At 46.5% G+C, this 18898-nt stretch overlaps 1 protein-coding gene across 5 annotated transcripts in view; it reads left to right on the forward strand.

Moving 5' to 3' along the window:
• PEX10 (peroxisomal biogenesis factor 10) overlaps positions 1 to 18898 on the forward strand; it is a 33497-nt gene that overhangs the window by 2038 nt on the left and 12561 nt on the right. For 4 of the 5 annotated variants that reach the window (XM_085899350.1, XM_085899352.1, XM_085899348.1 and 1 more), the window contains 3 exons: positions 8253 to 8424; positions 15078 to 15158; positions 17333 to 17502. In XM_085899350.1, the coding sequence (XP_085755476.1) occupies positions 8313 to 8424; positions 15078 to 15158; positions 17333 to 17502 (363 nt within the window). In that variant the 5' untranslated portion in view covers positions 8253 to 8312. Of the gene's footprint in view, positions 1 to 4526; positions 4639 to 8252; positions 8425 to 15077; positions 15159 to 17332; positions 17503 to 18898 lie in introns of those variants that run through there. The other variant, XM_085899349.1, reaches the window with a different exon arrangement.

Here is an 18898-nt window from a genome sequence, read left to right on the forward strand (position 1 = left end):
GATCATGGCTCGGGACGATCTATTTATTACACGAGTGCGTGCCCGCACGTACAAAAAAAAAAACAAAAAACTTTCAAACCGCGTGCCAGAAACAACAACCACACAGGCCGTTCCTTCGCACTCGCGTGCCCGTACGTGCAAAAAAAAACAAAAAAACTTTCAAACCGCGTGCCAGAAACAACAACCACACAGGCCGTTCCTTCGCTCTCGCGTGCCCGTACGTGCGTGGCCGTATGTGCAAAAAAAACCCCAACTTTTTTGTGACGTTATATTGTGATGTCATAGCACCGTGTCCTGTCATTGGTTTGGTAAATGAATTGCCATAACTTGGGAAACACTTGGGAAACAGCTGAAACGGATGAAGAAGAACGATATCAAACCTTGAAAAGGCACAAACTCAGGTCCCCAGCGTCAATTGTGACGTCATATCAAACGCAGAAGAAGAAGAATTGTGACGTCAATTGTGATGTCATAGCACCGTGTCCTGTCATTTGTTTGGTAAATAAGTGGCCATAACTTGGGAAACACTTGTCCGATTAATATCAATCCTTGAAAAAGCACATCCTCAGGTCCCCAGCAATATACCTGGCAAGTTTTCAATTAGATCGGACCAGTGGTTGTCGAGAAACAGCGGTCACAGACAGACACAGACAGACAGACACACAGATTGCTGGAATTATAGATAGATACGCAAATATGACCGTTTTTAACCCCCTATCCCCCGATCTGTTCCATTTTGTCCTCTCCAATCCTCCAAAAAACAGGTGTCAGGCAGGTCTGTCATCCCTTCACTTCCTTCCCCTGACTCATAACTCTTCCCAAATGTCATTCCATTCTCTCCCAGATCCTCCCGCACTTCCATGCACTCCTTTCCTCCCCATCTTTGTTATTCTTCGTTCTCTTCCTTTTCTCAATTAAAACATTCTGGTGGTGGTGGTCATATGGCAGCTTAGCTGCCGGGGTAGCTATCATTTCTTGAAGTGCGACTGTGTCGCTGATGCAGTGCCCCTCTACCAGTCCACACACTGGAACTGGTACTCATTTCGCCGACCTTGGAAGGATGACAGGCTGAGTCAACCCCCCGGTGTATTAATTCAGCGGCCGACGGGGATTGAACTCAGGACCCTAGGATCCCAAGCCGCCACCCTAACCACTGAACCAACACCAGGCTAAAACATTCTCATTTTAGCCATGTCACTCACCCCCTCTTCCCCCTCTCCCCCCTTTACCGTGCAATTTATAAATAGATGCTCCTTACAAAAAAAATAAAAAACTACAGTGAAGTCGATCGTACGCCATCGCAAATCCCAACGCTTCCCTCCTAAAGCAAAGTCGAAAGATGAAAAAAAGTTCCACCAGGAGTGACCCAATATATCAAATTTTGATTAAACAACAATCTTCTGTTTTGAGCCCTATGACCCGAAGTCCCCCATGTCCTGGGGTATGAAGCAGGGGATCAAATCCCAAAAATCGTTCCATATTTCATGCGTCCCCCGATGCTGATTGCACATATAAAAGATTCATTAAAAAAATGTGCCCGTAATTGGATTTTTTTTGGTATTTGACCTTTTATCTGTTCGCGCTCTCGGCCCCCAGATACCGAGGCCAAAAATGATACTGCTCTCATGTCGTTGTGCCATGTGGGTGATCATAACTACCGAGTTTGGTGAAATTCTGCACATTCGTTTTAGGAGATCGTGTGACGGACAGACGGACAGACCCGATTACAATGTATCCCCGTTTCATTTTTTTCAAGCATGCGGATAACAACGAGAATCATCGATAACTAAGTGTGGTTCACAACTGGTGCCAAAGCTAAGATTTACTGACGAGCAAGAAATGGCGAAACGTTTACTTTTCACGATGAATAAGTTGTAGGATTCATTGTGAAGAATGCCTAAAAACTCATTCATCGATGTGAGCATCGCCACCGTCAAATGAATCGCGAGCTTTTATACAGACCTATCGTCTTGCTACGTTTGGAGCCCATGAAATGGCATCCATGGGTCGGAAGAGGGTGTATACGAGTAGATATTGCATATAAAACCGTTACAATGCTCTCTGTGCCGCCAAGGATGACTTCCGATTGCATGATCTGAAATATGATATTGTGCAGGCAAATAATGAAGCTGCTGCAGCAGTTCGACCCCTCTAGGAAGAAGGCAGAATGCGTTGAACAGAAAACCTTTGGGAAGATGGCAGAGCTGGAGGACGTGATGCGTTGACTGACTTGTCTTGTCGGTGCTTCAAGCCAGTCAACCCGAACAGTTGTCTGGCCTTGACCACCGCTAATCACACCATGAGCAGAAAGGCCACAAATCGTGGATGACTGAAATGCAGCACGCCGTCGGATAGATGCGGAAAATGGCGGGAGTGAAGTACTTCACCTCGCTAGTACGAGAGCTACCCGATGTAACGGTTGATGAGAGGGAAATCGAGAGCGTCGTAGATTGTACAACAGCAATTTCCGTGACTCGGGCATTTAGCCTAAATGGATTGGTGAAGACCAGAGTAACAGGTAGGTGGCAGGGCTTGATGGCATCCTTGCAAAATTGTGGAGAGGAAGTGAGTAGATAACATCATGCTCAATTTATCGCTCTTTTTAAATTGCTGATTGATCCGGCGGGTAAACGGCATTTCTTTCTCCACTCAACCGGTGTGATTTATATTTCAGTGGCTGCTTACTCGCCAATTCACAGGCGAGCAAGCGTGGTGAATGTGCCCAAACCCTACACCACCCCCACCCAACTTGAATTGAGGCAGGCCTCTGTCCTGAAGTGGACTGAAATAGACTGGTCTAAGGAGGTTTTGAGAAGTGGAAAGTGTTAATTACTCACAAACTTGAAAAATGGTTCTGTGTGTGTGTGTGTGTGTGTGTGTGTGTGTGTGTGTGTGTGTGTGTGTGTGTGTGTGTGTGTGTGTGTGTGAGAGAGTGACCCAAATTCCAGAGAAAAGCGACCTCAACAAAGCAAACTAGAATGGGCACTCAGTAGAGCGCATACCTTCGCCAACGCTACATTTTGCCCCCCCCCATCCCCAGAAACCGTTGATTGTGAGGGTATTTAACCCCATACCACATCTGCCATCTCATATGTGTTATGATGGCTTAAAAACGTTAAATTTCCTGCTGTTTGACACTGATTCACGTACATTGTACAATTTCTGTATGAACTCCCTGACCTTTTTGGGTGTCGGTGTCAAGTCAATCTGATGACAACTTGTCACATTATAAAAAATTATTTTCTGGCATTTTAGGGGCATTTTGCACACACGAGTTTCTGTTTTTCTAAATAAGTTATTTATTGTGAACAAACAAACATTCATTGTACAAAAATGACGATTTTGACCTTTTCATGACCTCGACCTTGACCTTTGTACTCTTAATTTTGTAATTGGTATTACAGTGTGGGGAACAGAACAGTCAACATTTTGGTGTTGGTTTCATGCAAATCGGATAAGAATTGACCGTGTTATGACTAAAACCGCACATTTTGCAATGTCGTGACCCCCCCCTGACCTCTGACTCCCAACCGCTAATAAGGGTCATTAGGTCATTGTGTCACGTCACATATCACAAGATGGGGCATTGAATTCTGAACATTTTGGCATTAGTTGCATGCAAATTGGATACAAATTGACCGCACTATGGTAAAAAGACGATTTTGACCTTTTCATGACCTTGACCTTTGACCCGATCGCTCCCAAAATCTAATCAAATGGTCCTCGGATAATAACCAATCATCCCACCAAATTTGCTGCGATTCAGTTCAATACTTTTGGAGTTATGCGAATAACAAACAAACAAACAAACAAACACACATATTCACAAATAAATAAATAAATAAATACACAGCGATCAAAACAAAACCTTCGCAACAAAGTTTGCGAAGGTAACTACCACTACCGTTGTATGTGTTTGACACCGACACCAGCTGAGATCTTCAATAGGATGATTTCTAATCATTACTCGGTCACATTTGCAGCCAGTAAATAGACCGCCGGATCACGATGGCTTCAGAGGAAATGGGTTGACAGTTGCATATATATATATATATATATATATATATATATATATATATGTGTATTTTGGCACGGCATCGATTCACGAATGAGGCCTTTCATTAGGTACATAGGTGGAATGATCAAGATTTTCAGAGCATATGGTGTTCCCGAATCCACCAGTCAGGCTCGAGCAATCACGAAGGACATTAGTTGTGCAGTAATTCTATAACCAGATGGGAAACTGATCCTTTTGATTGATATCCTTGCAGGAGTTCTCCAAGGAGATGCACTTGACCTTTCTTATTCATTGTAGTCCTTCATTCGGCGAAGGCAGCAGCACATTGACGGTTGACTTGCACATATATGATAGTTTAATTATAGTCCGGTTATGAAAGAGGTGCCGGTGATGATAACATCTGTTTACTGTTCCACTTGGGGTTCTGTGTGTTACAAGTACATGCTCTTTAATATCTAATTTTTTTATTTTTTTTTTACTTTGCAATGCGATTGCTTAATCGGGGTAGATATCGGTGAGCGTCGACGCAGGATGCAATGGATACATCAAAAGCCATGTATCGGGAAGTTGCACAAGCACCTGCCATTTTCCACCAATGCAGAAGGTGGCTCCAATTTCAGGTTTGCTCCCATCATCCGTGACCTATTCCTCAGCTGCTCGTGTTGCCATTTCTGATCTCGCATACCACGCCAAGTCTGCACTCAGCACTTTTACAACCCTCGTGACTAATATGGCTTGTGGCATGGAGTCGCTGTTTGTAGGATTGTCGGCTTGGTTGCCTCACGTCCACCATGCTTTAGATGTACTCCCTTCTACAAATCTCGAAATCCCTCCTTGAATTTATCTCTATAAATTATTTTCCCATCTATTAATTTTTTTTAAATTTTTTACTAATTGATGCATTGTAATCCTTCCATTGCTTAACCAGGACGTGTGCTCATACTTTCTATTATCCCTTATGGAATTTTGTTTTTGGTCAATTTACCATTTTTGTCGGCATATAAATTGATGTGGAGTACAAGTCAAATTGGCTAATTTCCCCATTTTTTTTCTTTCTTTCATTCATAGAGAAATCAATTTGGAGTGTAAGATGAAGCCAGATCAACTATGGTAGTTATTAAAACTCATTCAGAACAATCGAGACGTTAATTCCTCCCTGATACTCACGACACATCGCAAGCTACGGTGCTTCCATCGTCATAAATATTAATGAGCTGTTTTTTGAACATCATTTGAATTAGTTTGTGTGATGACTTTTCGGATAAATTAGGAATGTAAATTTTTTTTTCAACATGCTTGGTATCATAATATAGAGAGAGAGGGAGAGTATTTAAAACGAGCTCCAGAATCATAATTATCAGCACTGTCTCATAGCAATTACATTTTGTCGTAGTTCACTCCTCCATGATAAACATGAACACCTGACACTTTTTGTAACTCGAAGGGCACTCGGTAGAGCACATACCGCCGCCCTGTAATGCCTGATCAACGAGAACATATCTGGTGCAATACATTTTTGAAATATCATGCTCTATATCGTTTTTGGCCCTATCTCTCACTGGTGAAGAATCACTTTGAAAAAAATTCTAGGAATCGGATCTTCACCGAAATCAAATCAATTCGTCATGGTCACACACCCGACCTGTCCACCGAGTTTCATCTGAATCCATTCACAACTTTTTGGGATATCGTGCTATATATCGGTTTAGTCCTACCTATCTCTCAATGGTGAAGGATCACTTCAAAAAATTTATCAGATCTGGATCCGGATCCAGATGTTCACCAAAATTGAATCATTTCTGAATTTTATTTTCATTTCTAAAAATCATTTCTCAAAATCGAATTTCCAAATTAAAAGCTGCCGTGTACGACTTGCATGACCTTACGGGAGGCTTTTTGAGATGACGTAGTAAGGATGGGTACATAAGATTAGGATTGAAAGAGATGAATCAAAAGGAAGAGGTTAGTCCATCCTCATTATTGATTGGATAATTTTGCATGCGTCAGTGAGCGGATTCGCATTTCATTGCTCACCCAATCTGCAAACGTTCCGGGCAATGATTTTTTCCATTGTGTGTTTTAAATTAATAATTACACAATATATTTCAGAAGAGATCATACTTTGCAAATTTTTTTTCATTTCTGCAATTCAATGTCTTAAATCCCAGATAAGTCAATTCTGAATATTAGTCGTGGCTCAGACATCTGGGGATAAAGTATCGACTTGTATGCCAAAAACTGCTTACATTCTCAAGCTCAGGACATGCAAAGTTTGGAAACATTTCCATCTGAGCATGCTTGAGAAGAGAGGTCCATCCTTCAATCTGAGTCCATTATCTTTTTCATTTGTTACTTGCATTATATATACTAGTGCGGGCCCGTAGGTGTGTGCCCGAAGGTGCGTGCCAGTATGTGCAGCTTCGTTCCTTCGCTCTCGTAAACGACGACTGGATTGGGGCATTGTTTCAATTAGATCGGACCAACCGTATCATAAATGGCCATAACTTGGGAAACACCTGGTAAACATACTCAGGTCCCCAGCATCAATTGTGATGTCATATCAAAGGAAGAAGAAGAAGAATTGTGACACCCCTCTCTCTCTCGCCTTCTCTCTCGCCCCCTCTCTCTCGCCCCCTCTCTCTCGCCCCCTCTCTCTCGCCCCCTCTCTCTCGCCTCCTCTCTCCCACCTAGTCTCACCCCTCCTCTCTCCCCCTCTCTTGCCACCCTCTCTCCCCCTAGTCTCACCCCTCCTCTCTCCCCCCTCCTCTCTCGCCGCTTTTTCTCACCACTCTCACCCCCTCTCCCGTCCCCTCTTTCCCCCTCTCTTGAATTGTGACGCCCCCTCTCTCTCACCCCCCTCTCTCCCCCTTCTCTCTCGCCCCTCTCTCTGTAAATGTATTCACAAATGTCTACCAAGCACAACAATTAATTCAAACCTTGGGAAAAACAGCTTTCAAACCCTTGGGAAACAGCTGTTTCCCTTGGGAAAATTCAAACCTTGGGATTAATTAATAATTTGAACAATTAATTCAAACCTTGGGAAACACTTGGGAAACAGCTGAAACGGATGAAGAACGATATCAAACCTTGAAAAGGCACATACTCAGGTCCCCAGCGTCGATTGTGATGTTATACCAAACGAAGAAGAAGAAGAATTGTGATGTCAATCGTGCAAAAAAAAAAAAATCTATAAATAAACATTAATTGTGACGTCACTAGTGATGTCATAGCGCCGTGTCTTGTCATTGGTTGACAGATAAATGGCCGTAACTTGGGAACCGCTTGTCCGATTAATATCAAACCTTGAAAAGGCACATCCTCGGGTCCCCGGCAATATTCCTGGCAAGTTTCAATCAGATCGGACTGGTGGTCGTCGAGAAACGGCGCTCGCATACAGACACACAGACATACAAGCCGGTAGGCGGACATGGGTAGTCGCCTACCCAATAGAACCTGACGCGATGGGCCCGTTCGATGGGGAATGACCTGATGATTAAGCACAAGAAAATTCATGATTCTAGCTTTAAGGGTTAATGCTGCAGATTGTTTTTTTTCGTTAAAATACCCCCACATTTAGAGGTTTTACGGCCGTTGCTAGGCAACGGAGGGGTCCATAGCACAGTTCTTTCTCACACATAACTAGGACATACCATGAACCTACCATACCAGTTTCATGTATATCTGACTCATAGTCTCTGAGATATAACGAACTTCGTTTTTTTATTGTTTTCGACCAGGGTTCATTCAAAGTCTATCTTCTCCGACAGTTTTCATAGGATCCGGCTGGAAATTTTTGACAATATGACTGAATGTACTGCCCACAGTCGCTCGTGGCCCGATTTTTGATTTTCGAAAAAATATATTTTTTATGATTTTTCAAAAATTTCAAAGTCCTGTTGCTAGGCAACGGTGGTGTCCATAGCAACGGTTCTCATTTGCACACAACTAGGTCATGGTATGAACCTACCAACCAAGTTTCCTCGAAATCGCCATTGTATTAACGGAGCACTGGACCGAACAGAGGGACAGACAGACAGACAAACAAACATATTGACGGAAGAACTGATAAGGGTAGAACAAATTTCAAATTAAAAAAAAATTTCGACTGGATCGACTACCCAACAGACAGACACACACACAGAGATTGCTGGAATTATAGATAGATACTTTGTGTTGTTTACAAAATTGTAGGCAAAGTCTTGACTCATGATTTGTGTTGAAATGCCTGTTACAGATGGATCGGAGTACCTGCACCTGTTGATGTCAGTTTTGAGACGCATGCCAGGCTTTTGGGATGCCCCTGTTTGCAGCACAGCAGGCAGAAATCGTACGAGTAGCACAGAAGGATGGGTATTATAGTGGCTGGCTCCGAGGCACCTTGGGAGAAGTGTGCCAGTTGATCTTCGGTGCGTATTGCTGCTTCACATTTTTCACTGGTCTTTTATTTCACAATTTCATAAGCTTTTTTTTCATAACATAGTTTAACATGTATATATATATTATATATATATATATATATATATATATATATATATATATATATATATATATATGTGTGTAAAGAAAAGAGGGGCAATACTGACCCGAAATACGACATGACGTTGACGTCACGAGCATAAATTATGCCAATCACCTCCAAACTAGGATGGCATCCATATAGCACTCAGGTCTTTGAAGACCGAGATTTAGTCACAAATAAATGAAAGCAGAGCCGCTGATCCAGATTTCACTCTCATGGGTTCGTCAGGGCGACATATAGCCACATCGTTTATTTGTGACCACCCTAAGCTAGATTAATAAAAATCGAACTCTCGAACTGGATGAGGCAGCAAAGCACAGGTCGAGTCCCATTGTAGCAAATGCTGCACAATTTGCTTGTGCAAAAAAAAAAAAACCTCCTTCACATCTCTCACATGTGAATGGAGGGAATAACCAATTAGCTTTCACCTAATCAATTAAATCCAGGTGGCTAGGATTATACAAATAAATTGACTCATCCCATGCTCTTCCAGCCGAAGAAGCTGCTTAAAGCAACCAAGAAAGGCTACCAAGGTAAACCTTTTGCTGTTTCAAACCCTTCCCAGGGTTCCTCCACAACTATAAAGACGTTCACAAATCCTACACACATGAGAATCCCAATGCTACACACCCCCTCAGCTGCCGGACCGGTTTCATCGCTTGTTGACGAATCATAAGCGACGGCACAGACAGAAATGTGTATCATCGAGGCTCCTAAGTATGTACCACGTGCAAACGTCAAAAAGTGGTCAACATGTAAATGAAAAAGAAAAGACTCCATCACATCTCTCGATTTATCTCTTTCACCAACAAGGAAGGGCGTTTCGACTGTGAGATGGTTCGACCGAACATGGCTGCAGTGTCGGATGAGAGAAAAGAGCTGATAGAGCAAGAATAGAGCTCGAAAAAAACAGAAAAGAAAAGACTCATAATATGTTGTTGATGTGAATTGGACATGCCATTGATCCTCAGAGTGTTGGGCTCTCCACAGTATTGAGAAATGCCGGGTGGAATGGAGGGTTTCCGGCTCAAAGCGTGAAGCCATACTCGGAGATCTTCACGAATACCTTCTACGTTGAGGAGCACCAAGGAGGGAAGCTTGGAAAGCAAAGTAGACTCATAGACTGTGTCAAATGCTCGAGATATTTATAAACGCACTGCCCTGACCTCCTGCTTGAGGTTCAGAGCCTCCGTTTATCGCTAGGTCAGGAGAAGAGTGATCTGACCAAAAAGCAAACCGGTCACCGGTGTTTCATGCACGGGGTTGCATTGTGTGGTGTAAAGCAGGAGCGTCACTGGCCCATGGGCAACGTGCCCCAAATCCATTTCTGTACAAGTGAAAACATTCAACTACCATTTGCAAACACATCTAGGATATAATCTGTCTAAAGTGTATGATCCTGACGTTAAAAGGTGGTAACACAACGCTGTTTTGTGTCATCGTTCTGCTTCTTCTAATCCACACGCTGCCCTGACCTCCCGTTGTGCTTTCTTCAATGCAAGGGGAGGCTTCTTCTTTGTTTAACAGCCACTATTATTTACACTTGTGGGGTTGGCCAGGGGAAGTTTGGCCAAAGCCTTTTCATGAACCGGCTGGCCCAGCCTGACGTTCGACGAAGTTAGAGCAGGAATTTGTAATTTGTCCATGGCGCTGGCGACAGCTCGCCGACTCTTCCTCAAAAGGCATTGTGGAATCTTCATCGGTAACCAGAAATCGATGCTCACAGATGGGCTCCCCTTCTGAACTTGCATCCTCCGAGGGACGGCGCACTCATTGATACGATGCCACGCCTGCGAAGCATCAGACCACACCAATCCAACAATTAGCTCAGGAATACAACTCTGATTGGACAGCTCAGAAGCAAGGTGGTGCACTACCTCCGCACCATTCTGTCGGAGCATATAATTTATGCGAACTGTATTTAAGTTCTGAAAATATATCAAGTGACATGTAGCTGAAAATGTGACAATAGCTGAAAATATATCAAGTGACAATAGCTGTTCACCAACATAACTTGAACCTAGAGTGTACGAGGTGCAGTGGGACGCAAGAAGCACGCGCGCCAGCATCTACTCCGCTTTATTGCGCGACCAGAAGTACACTCCTGCCACCCCTAGCGGGCGAGGCATGATATACGAAAACCCAATCACGTGACACAGCACACTCCTCCCCTCGTAAAATGACCCGTCACACGATGAACGGACAATCACAACATGACCATCTGAAACCCATCAACACATAATCCTCCAAGTACCGCGGCCGCACCCTGACCCGCCTCGGACGGGCAGCGCCGCCAGACAGTCCAGGCTCAGACGCCTTCCGGCTCGGTCGAGGTGACACCCTCGCCGGACTCACACTTTCCGCAACACCAGCCACCCCCGACTGCCCAGCCTGTCCGACGTCCCCGGGTAGGACGGCATCAGGCGAAGACCCCCTTGGCGTCGGCCCAACCAGCCCCGGCGATACAACGTCAGGTGCCGGCGATACTACCGGTGGGGGTCCCGCATCGTTCGGCCCGGGGAGGTGTGGGGGGGGGGCGACGCTGAACAGCGATCATGCATTTGGTCCACGTGCCGCTTCCACACATCCCCACCATCAGTCCACACCATGCAATTCGCCGGCCCCAGCACCACAGAGACCACCGCCGGCACCCATTTGGAACCGTGGAAATAATCGCGCACCATTACCCGCTGCCCCACCTCGAAGCTGCGCAGCCGCGTCGGACGCGACATTTCCCCACTCCCCGACCCTCCAGGTCGCAGCAAATCCAGCCTGGACCGCAATGCCCGTCCATAGAGACGAATGGCAGGCGAATCACCCGTGACAGGATGAACTGCGTTCCTGTAATGGAGCAAAAAGACATCGACCACCGTCTGCACAGGTGCAACACCCCCCCTGCGCAAAGCCCGCTTCAACATCTTGACAAACGACTCAGCTTGGCCATTCGTCTCAGGATGATACGGTGCGGACCTTAGATGTCGAATACCATTCTGGCGCATAAACTCATCAAATACACCTGCGATGAACTGCGGACCATTATCAGAGACTAGGATGTCCGGCAACCCTTTATTAGCAAAGATCGTCCGCAGTTTCTCTACTGTAATGTTTGCTGATGTATGCTGCATTACTACAACCTCCGGCCATTTAGAGAATGCATCGATCACAATCAAAAACATTTTGCCATTAACCGGTCCCGCAAAATCTACATGGACCCTCTGCCAAGCTCAGTCTGGCACAGGCCAGAGACCCGAAGCCCGACGCGGGTTATCAGCATCTGTCTGGCACGTGGCGCAACGCTTAACCAACTGCTCAATGTTTTTGTCCAACCCCGGCCACCACAACAGGCTACGAGCAAGACTCTTGGTCTTCACGATGCCAAGGTGACTGACATGCAGTTCTTCCAAACACCGCTGCCTGAACCTCGGTGGAATCACCGTCCTCATTCCCCACATTACGCACCGTTGGACCAATGACAGCTCCGATGCGCGTGACGTGAAAGGTTGAAATGCCGGTGTCGAAGGCAGATCGCTCCAATTCCCCGTAGAAATCGCCTGGACGACACGGGCGAGCACCGGATCACGAGCCGATTCCACCGCGACCTGCCTGGCTGTGACCGGCCCGCTTTGGACCTGGCCCAGCGCGAACACATCGACCCGGTCGGCCAACTCAGACGCAGCTGGACCCTCCGCACACGGCAAGCGTGAGAGCCCATCGCAGTTAGCATGCTTCTCGGTGCTTCGGAACTGAATATCATAATTGTAAGCACCCAGAAACAGACACCACCGCTGTATTCGCGCGGCTGCTACCACCGGCACCCCGCGTTCGGGTCTCAGGATGAATTGAAGCGGTTTGTGATCCGTCTGCAAAGTGAAATGCCGCCCCAGCAGGTATTGATGAAACCTCCGCACACCCCAGACGAGGCTGAGAGCCTCACGCTCAATCTGGGCATATCCGCGCTCTGCTGTGGACAGGGTCCGGGATGCAAAACAAACAGGCCGCTCGGAACCATCGTCCATCCTGTGGGAGAGCACTGCCTCGATGCCATATGCAGAGCTGTCGCATGCCAATAGGAGCGGACGCGCAGGCTCGTAGTGCACGAGGACCGTATCCTCTGTGAGCAGCCGCTTGACACGGTCGAACGACGCCTGGTGTGCAGGCCCCCAAGCCCAGCGCTTGTCCTTCTTGAGCAACCGCGTCAACGGCGCAAGTTGTGAGCTGAGCCCGCGCACGAACCTTTGGTAATACTGGGCCATACCAATGAACGAGCGCAGCTGCGTCTTGTCGCGAGGCGGTGGAATGTGCTGAATCGCCTCCACCTTCCGAGGACCTTTCAACAGCCCCTCCGGCGTGATGATGTGCCCGAGGTATTCCAAGCGCTGCTTAAAGAACGCACACTTGTCCCTGTTCAAGCGCAGGCCGCACGCTTCTAGCTTTGTCAGCACTTGGGCAATGTTCGCAAGGTGCTCATCCGCCGTTTTCCCTGCAATGAGCACATCGTCCAGGTAGGTCTGAGCGGGCAGGTCAATGCAAAGCTGATCCATGGCTTTCTGCCACAAGGCTGGGGCCAAAGCAATCCCAAAACAGAGTCGGGTATATCGATAGAGTCCTTGACACGTGTTGATTGTCAAAAGCTCGCTACTCCCGGGATCCATCGGCAGGTGAAAATATGCATCACGCAGGTCTAGCTTCGTGAAGTATTGACTCCCCGCCAAACGCGCATATATTTCATCGATTGACGGCAATGGATATTGCTCCACGCTGAGCCCCGGGTTAACCGTGGATTTGAAATCCCCGCACAATCGGACGTCCCCATTCCGTTTCAGCACCGTGACCACCGGGGTGGCCCAATCTGAGCACGACACCCGTTCGCTCACCCCACAGGCCTCCAGCCTATCCAGTTCACCCTTGACCTTGTCCCGCAGGGCATACGGCACCGGACGCGGTTTACAAAACCGAGGAACCACCCCCTCCTTCAGGAAGAGTTTTGCCTCCATGCCCTTGAGTTTCTCAAGGTCGTCGCTAAACAACCCTTGATGTCTTTGAAGAATCTCCTCCAACTGATCCTCCCACTGGCTCGGCACGGGTTGCACAAGGTGAACTGCGGCCCAGTCTAGCCTGATGCGGGCCATCCAATCTCGGCCGAGGAGAGACGGTCCCCTCCCCCACACAACGTACACCCAAAGCGTGGCGACCTGGCCTTGGTACCGCACAGACACGTCTGCCATCCCGACTGGCGTTATCTTCTCACGGGTGTATGTGAACAGCGTGAGGTTTGACCTGATAAGCTTCAAGCCGTTGAGTCTACGCGCGGTCTGTTCGCCGATGAGCGACACCGCTGCTCCCGTATCGACCTGGAACGTGATCGGCGTTTTGTTCACTTCGACTTCCACCGTCATCGGGCGCGCCGTCGCCGGGCCAATCGAAAACAGGTCCATCAACGGCCGCTGGTTCCGCCCCGAGTCGCCTCGCACATCGCCGTCCATGACCTTAACGGTGGCCGGCGCCCCACGGCACACACGCGCCAAATGACCCACCTTGTGACAATTCAAACACACGTTGCCTTTACACGGGCATGCACGGCGCAGGTGTCGACCTCCACATCCCAAGCATGTCCGCGGGGTCACCCCGCCGCACGAGCGGTCGCGCGGCGACGTCCGACCCGCATCGAAGGTCGTGCGCGCGTCCCGGGGTGCCCGCGACCCCGCGTGGCCGGTGATGGCTCGAACATCCCCGCGAGTCTGCTCGACCGCTGTAGCCGTGCTGACCGCCGAGTCGAATGTAATGGCTTCATCCTTCAGCCGTAAAACCGCTGAAACCATCTTCGCATCTCGTAAACCAGCAATAAAACGATCTATGAGCCGCGCTGGACGCTCCCCCGCCGTGAACTTGCAGGCCACGGAAGAATGCTTAATCCGCTTCACGAAATCAGCGACGCGTTCCTCTGCCCCTTTCGAGAGGCGATCGAACTGGAATCGAGCGAGCTGTAATGACTTCTCCGGCGCCATGTGTGCTTTCATCTTCTCCACAATGTCCCGAAACGACAGCTCCTCATCCCGGGGCCTGTTCGGTGCCACTAAATCACCCAGTAGCCGATAATGCTCCGGCGAAAGCGAAGCGAGCAAGATCGACTTCTGTTTGCTCTCGTCGACCACATCGTTCGCTTGGAAATAGCATCCCAATTGCTCCGAAAACAATTCGAAGTCGTCTCCGTCGAAAACGGGCACAAGTCCGTATTTAACCATCCTCGTCGCCAACTAGAGTGTACGAGGTGCAGTGGGACGCAAGAAGCACGCGCGCCAGCATCCACTCCGCTTTATTGCGCGACCAGAAGTACACTCCTGCCACCCCTAGCGGGCGAGGCATGATATACGAAAACCCAATCACGTGACACAGCACAGAACCGATTGCATCAAATGCAGTGAAGAGTGCAAAGCGAAGTTCTGCAGAAGCATTGTTTAATTGTCTTTGGTTACGTTGATTTTTGGGAGAAGAGCGGCGGTGAGTTGTTGATGTTTCGCCCTTTCGCTCCGTGTTTTACAGGAACCAGGAAATGGTTACACTGGAGACGTGAGCTAGAACTGCTGTCGGATCTCTCGTATTTTGGACTCACGACACTAGTAGGTCTGTATACTCGGTAGGGGAAAGGGAGAATGTTCAGAGAACTTGAAATTTGGGTCCTCCTGTTTGGCGTTCCCATCTGAGCGCATAGCTCATGATACTGGTGACCCCAAGTTTATCACCAAATGTTAAATTATCCGTTATCTGTTGAATGTCCTTGTAATTCATTTAAAAGCACACTGATGTCTCCAAATATCCTTATCCTCGATGAGATTTGTACAAGCTCCTCCCTGTACCTTCGATACAAGAAAAATGCAACTGTAACAGCACTTAGTAAGGGAGGAAGAGTCGCGTATTTTAACTTGGGAAGATCTCAATGTCTCCTGTTTTTGTTTTTTGTGAAGGCCCAGATTCAAAGGTCATCAAAGTACAAAACTAGAAGGACACTCGGTAGAGCGCATACCTCCGCCACGTAATGCCTGATCCATGAGAACATATCGGGCCCGATACACTTTTCTAATATCATGCTTTATATCGTTTTTGGCCCTATCTCTCAATGGTGAAGAATCACTTTAAAAATAAAAATAAAATAATTCTCATATCCAGATCCACATTTGGATCTTCACCAAAATCAAATCAATTCATCATGGTCACACACCCAACCTGTCCACCGAGTTTCATCCGAATCCGTCCGCAACTTTTTGAGATATCGTGCTACATATTAGTTTAGCCTCATCTCTCAATGGTGAAGAATCCACTTAAAAAGTTCTAGGAGTTGGATCTGAATTCGGATGTTCACCAAAATCGAATCTTTTTTGTGGTCACACACCCAAGCTGTACACCAAGTCTCGTCCGAATCCGTCCTCAACCTTTTTGAGATATCGTGCTATATATCGGTTTTGCCCTATCTCTCAATGGTAAAGATTCACTTTTAAAAAAAATCATCAGATCTGGATCCGGATCCAGATCTTCATAAAAATCCAGCCAATTCTTCCTTGTCGCACACCCAACATGTCCACCAAGTTTCGTCCGAATCCGTCCACAGCTTTTTGAGATATTGTGCTATTTATCATTTTTGGCCCTATCTCTCAATGGTGAAGAATCACTTAAATTCTCGTAGTCGGATCCGAATCCGGATCTTCACCAAAACCTAATCAGTTCATCCTTGTCACACATCCGAACCTGTGCACTAAATTTCATCCAGATCCGTCCACAACTTTTTGAGATGTTCTGTACACAGACAGACAAACAAATAAAAATGGCCCATAGGGCCAGGACTTGACGAAATTCAACAAGATCGCGTACCATCGAGAATATTGAGTGATAATCGGTATTTTTGGGGTTAAACATTTTTTAAACTAACAGTTTTTAGGATCAACAATAGATTTAGGGTCTAAAATAGTTTTTGGGGTCAACAATAGTTGTTTGGGTTAAAAATAATTTTTGGAGGGTCAAAAAGTGTTTTTGAGTCCAAAAATTTCAAAGTTTTGTTTAGTCAAAAATTAAAAAACAAAAAAATTCGGTTAAATTGTTCACTGTGAATGGTAATTTTTCCGAATATTTGGTGGCATTATGATTCATAAGTGATCATGACTACCATGAAAAACCCGTACATAGCACTTACCATGTTAAATTAAAATACCTGTCACCTCCGTAATCCGTAACAGATGTGACCAATTTTTAATCCAGTCAAAGATACTCCCCTCCTACATCCGTGTTTCAAATTTGAAAGGAATCCGTTAAGATTTGGCGGAGACATTAATTTTTGAAAATCGGCCCATGCTAAAAGACACGGATTTTAGCGATTTTCAGGAATTTTTCCTGAGCTTGACCTTTGACCTTGACATGCCAAAAGTTATAGGGTTCTTCACCTTCGGTGACGGAGGTAACAAGAAAAAGACGTCGTGCAGAGCACGATACTTGCGCAATAAGTCAATCGGATGAAAATTGACAATTTTAGAAATCCGACCTATGTTGACCTTTTGACCTTTTGACCTTAAAACCAATGGATTTCTTGCTTATGACAAACTCTACCATGTGGTCAAGTTTCGTGAAGATTGGCTTCGAATTGTGACCTGTAGGCGATAATCAGACAGACAGAATAACAAAATCGACTTACCAATATACTTGAAAAATCTTCGATTTTGCAAGTTACAAACAGAAAGAGGTGAAACCATAACCTACTTCACCTTCGGTGGCGGAGGTAATAACATTGTGTACGTGTGCATTCCTTGCAGGCAACCAGACCCTTGGTGAGGAGTATGCAGGTGCCGTGCAGGTGGAGGCTGGCACCGCTCGCGTTCCTTCCGCGTGGCGACGCTTGCTGTTTGTCATTCTTCATGTAATCGTGCCTTACATGCTCGACAGGGTGCTGGCACGATTCGAACGAGCCTTGCTGGCTCTACAGGCAAGAAGCTTTACCCATGGCCTCCCTACTTTGCATTGCACAGATGTAGTGGTTTGTTTTCTGCAATAACTTAATGGCGACAGGATCTGAAGCTATCCGTCCCTTTTGCAATCACACGGTTGTAAAATATCTTGTCGCTTCACAAGCATAGACTTTTTGGCCTCACATCGCAGCCTTATAAAGCCTGCCTATTTAGGGATATGGATGCTTCATTTAATATTTATTTCCATCTACAGCATGGTTGTTTGACATATTGTTGCATGCTCTACAATGACACAGAATGGGCACAACCGCAATCAAGTGGTTACCGACCATGCTGAAGCCAATGGCTTCAAAAGATAGCCGAGCTGTTGCTCTTTATTCACAAATTGACAGCAAGCGGTAGACGTCAGGTCCATGCTGCAGCTTGATCTCACGCCACGCTGGTTATTAATCAGGATTATTCCCTATTCAGCCCACCAGGGATACCAATTACACCGAAGCGTCGGTGCAGTACTATGGTGCTACCTCGAGGAGCACACCATCGCTAAATAAATAAATAAAAGAAACGAAACTGGAGCGCATACCTCCGACGGGCTCTGAACAGTTTACATTTTGTATCCCACCGATCGGCCGGATCTGCATCCGGACCTGAACCAAAATCGAATTGGCTTGTTCTTGTTACCGACCCGTCGCTTGAGAGCAAAGATGGGGTCATCAGGAGGAACCTGGATAGGATTCGGGTTTCAGCCGCGACTCCACAACCCTTAAACCCATCCAAGTGCAGCCAAAGTGAGCCGTACAGAAAAAGCAAGAATTCGAATGAATAAAGAGAAATGTGTAAAAAAAAAAAAATAGAAAGAAGTGCGAAAGGAACAAAAAACAAAAATGTCGGGAAAAACCCGGACTGATAGATTTCAACAGTTACGACCCGGGCTCGAACACGGCAACAGGTACAAGCTGCCAGAGGTCCGTCAGCGGGGAATAATAGTCCACACAGCATCAGGAAATGGTACAAACATAATCACATGGAAGACAAAATAGTACACCAAAAAAAAAATTCTCATATCTGGCTCTGGATTCAGATCTTCGTCAAAATTGAATCGATTTGTCATTGTCACACACCCGACCTGTTCTAGCAAGTTTAATCCGAATCCTTCCTTAACATCTTGAGATATCCTGCTTCCAGACAGACAGACGGGGGGTGAAAACATCACCTTCGTCCACCTTCGGTGGCAGATGTAACTAGAAAGCATCTAAAAATGCAAAGGCTGTACTCGTCCACTTGGTACTCGCACGAAACTTGCCTCCCCCCAAAAGTGCTGCTCGGGGCGACCGCCCCTTTCGTTCCCCCCTCGCTACGCCAGTGCTCCAAGGAAGTGCATGAGTGAAAATTAGGTGTTTGGGTGACTACAAA

This window comes from Eptatretus burgeri, chromosome 10 (genome assembly GCF_056783735.1).
Source record: "Eptatretus burgeri isolate ZD-2024b chromosome 10, Ebu_testis_v1, whole genome shotgun sequence".
In the NCBI taxonomy this organism is placed as follows: Eukaryota; Metazoa; Chordata; class Myxini; order Myxiniformes; family Myxinidae; genus Eptatretus; species Eptatretus burgeri.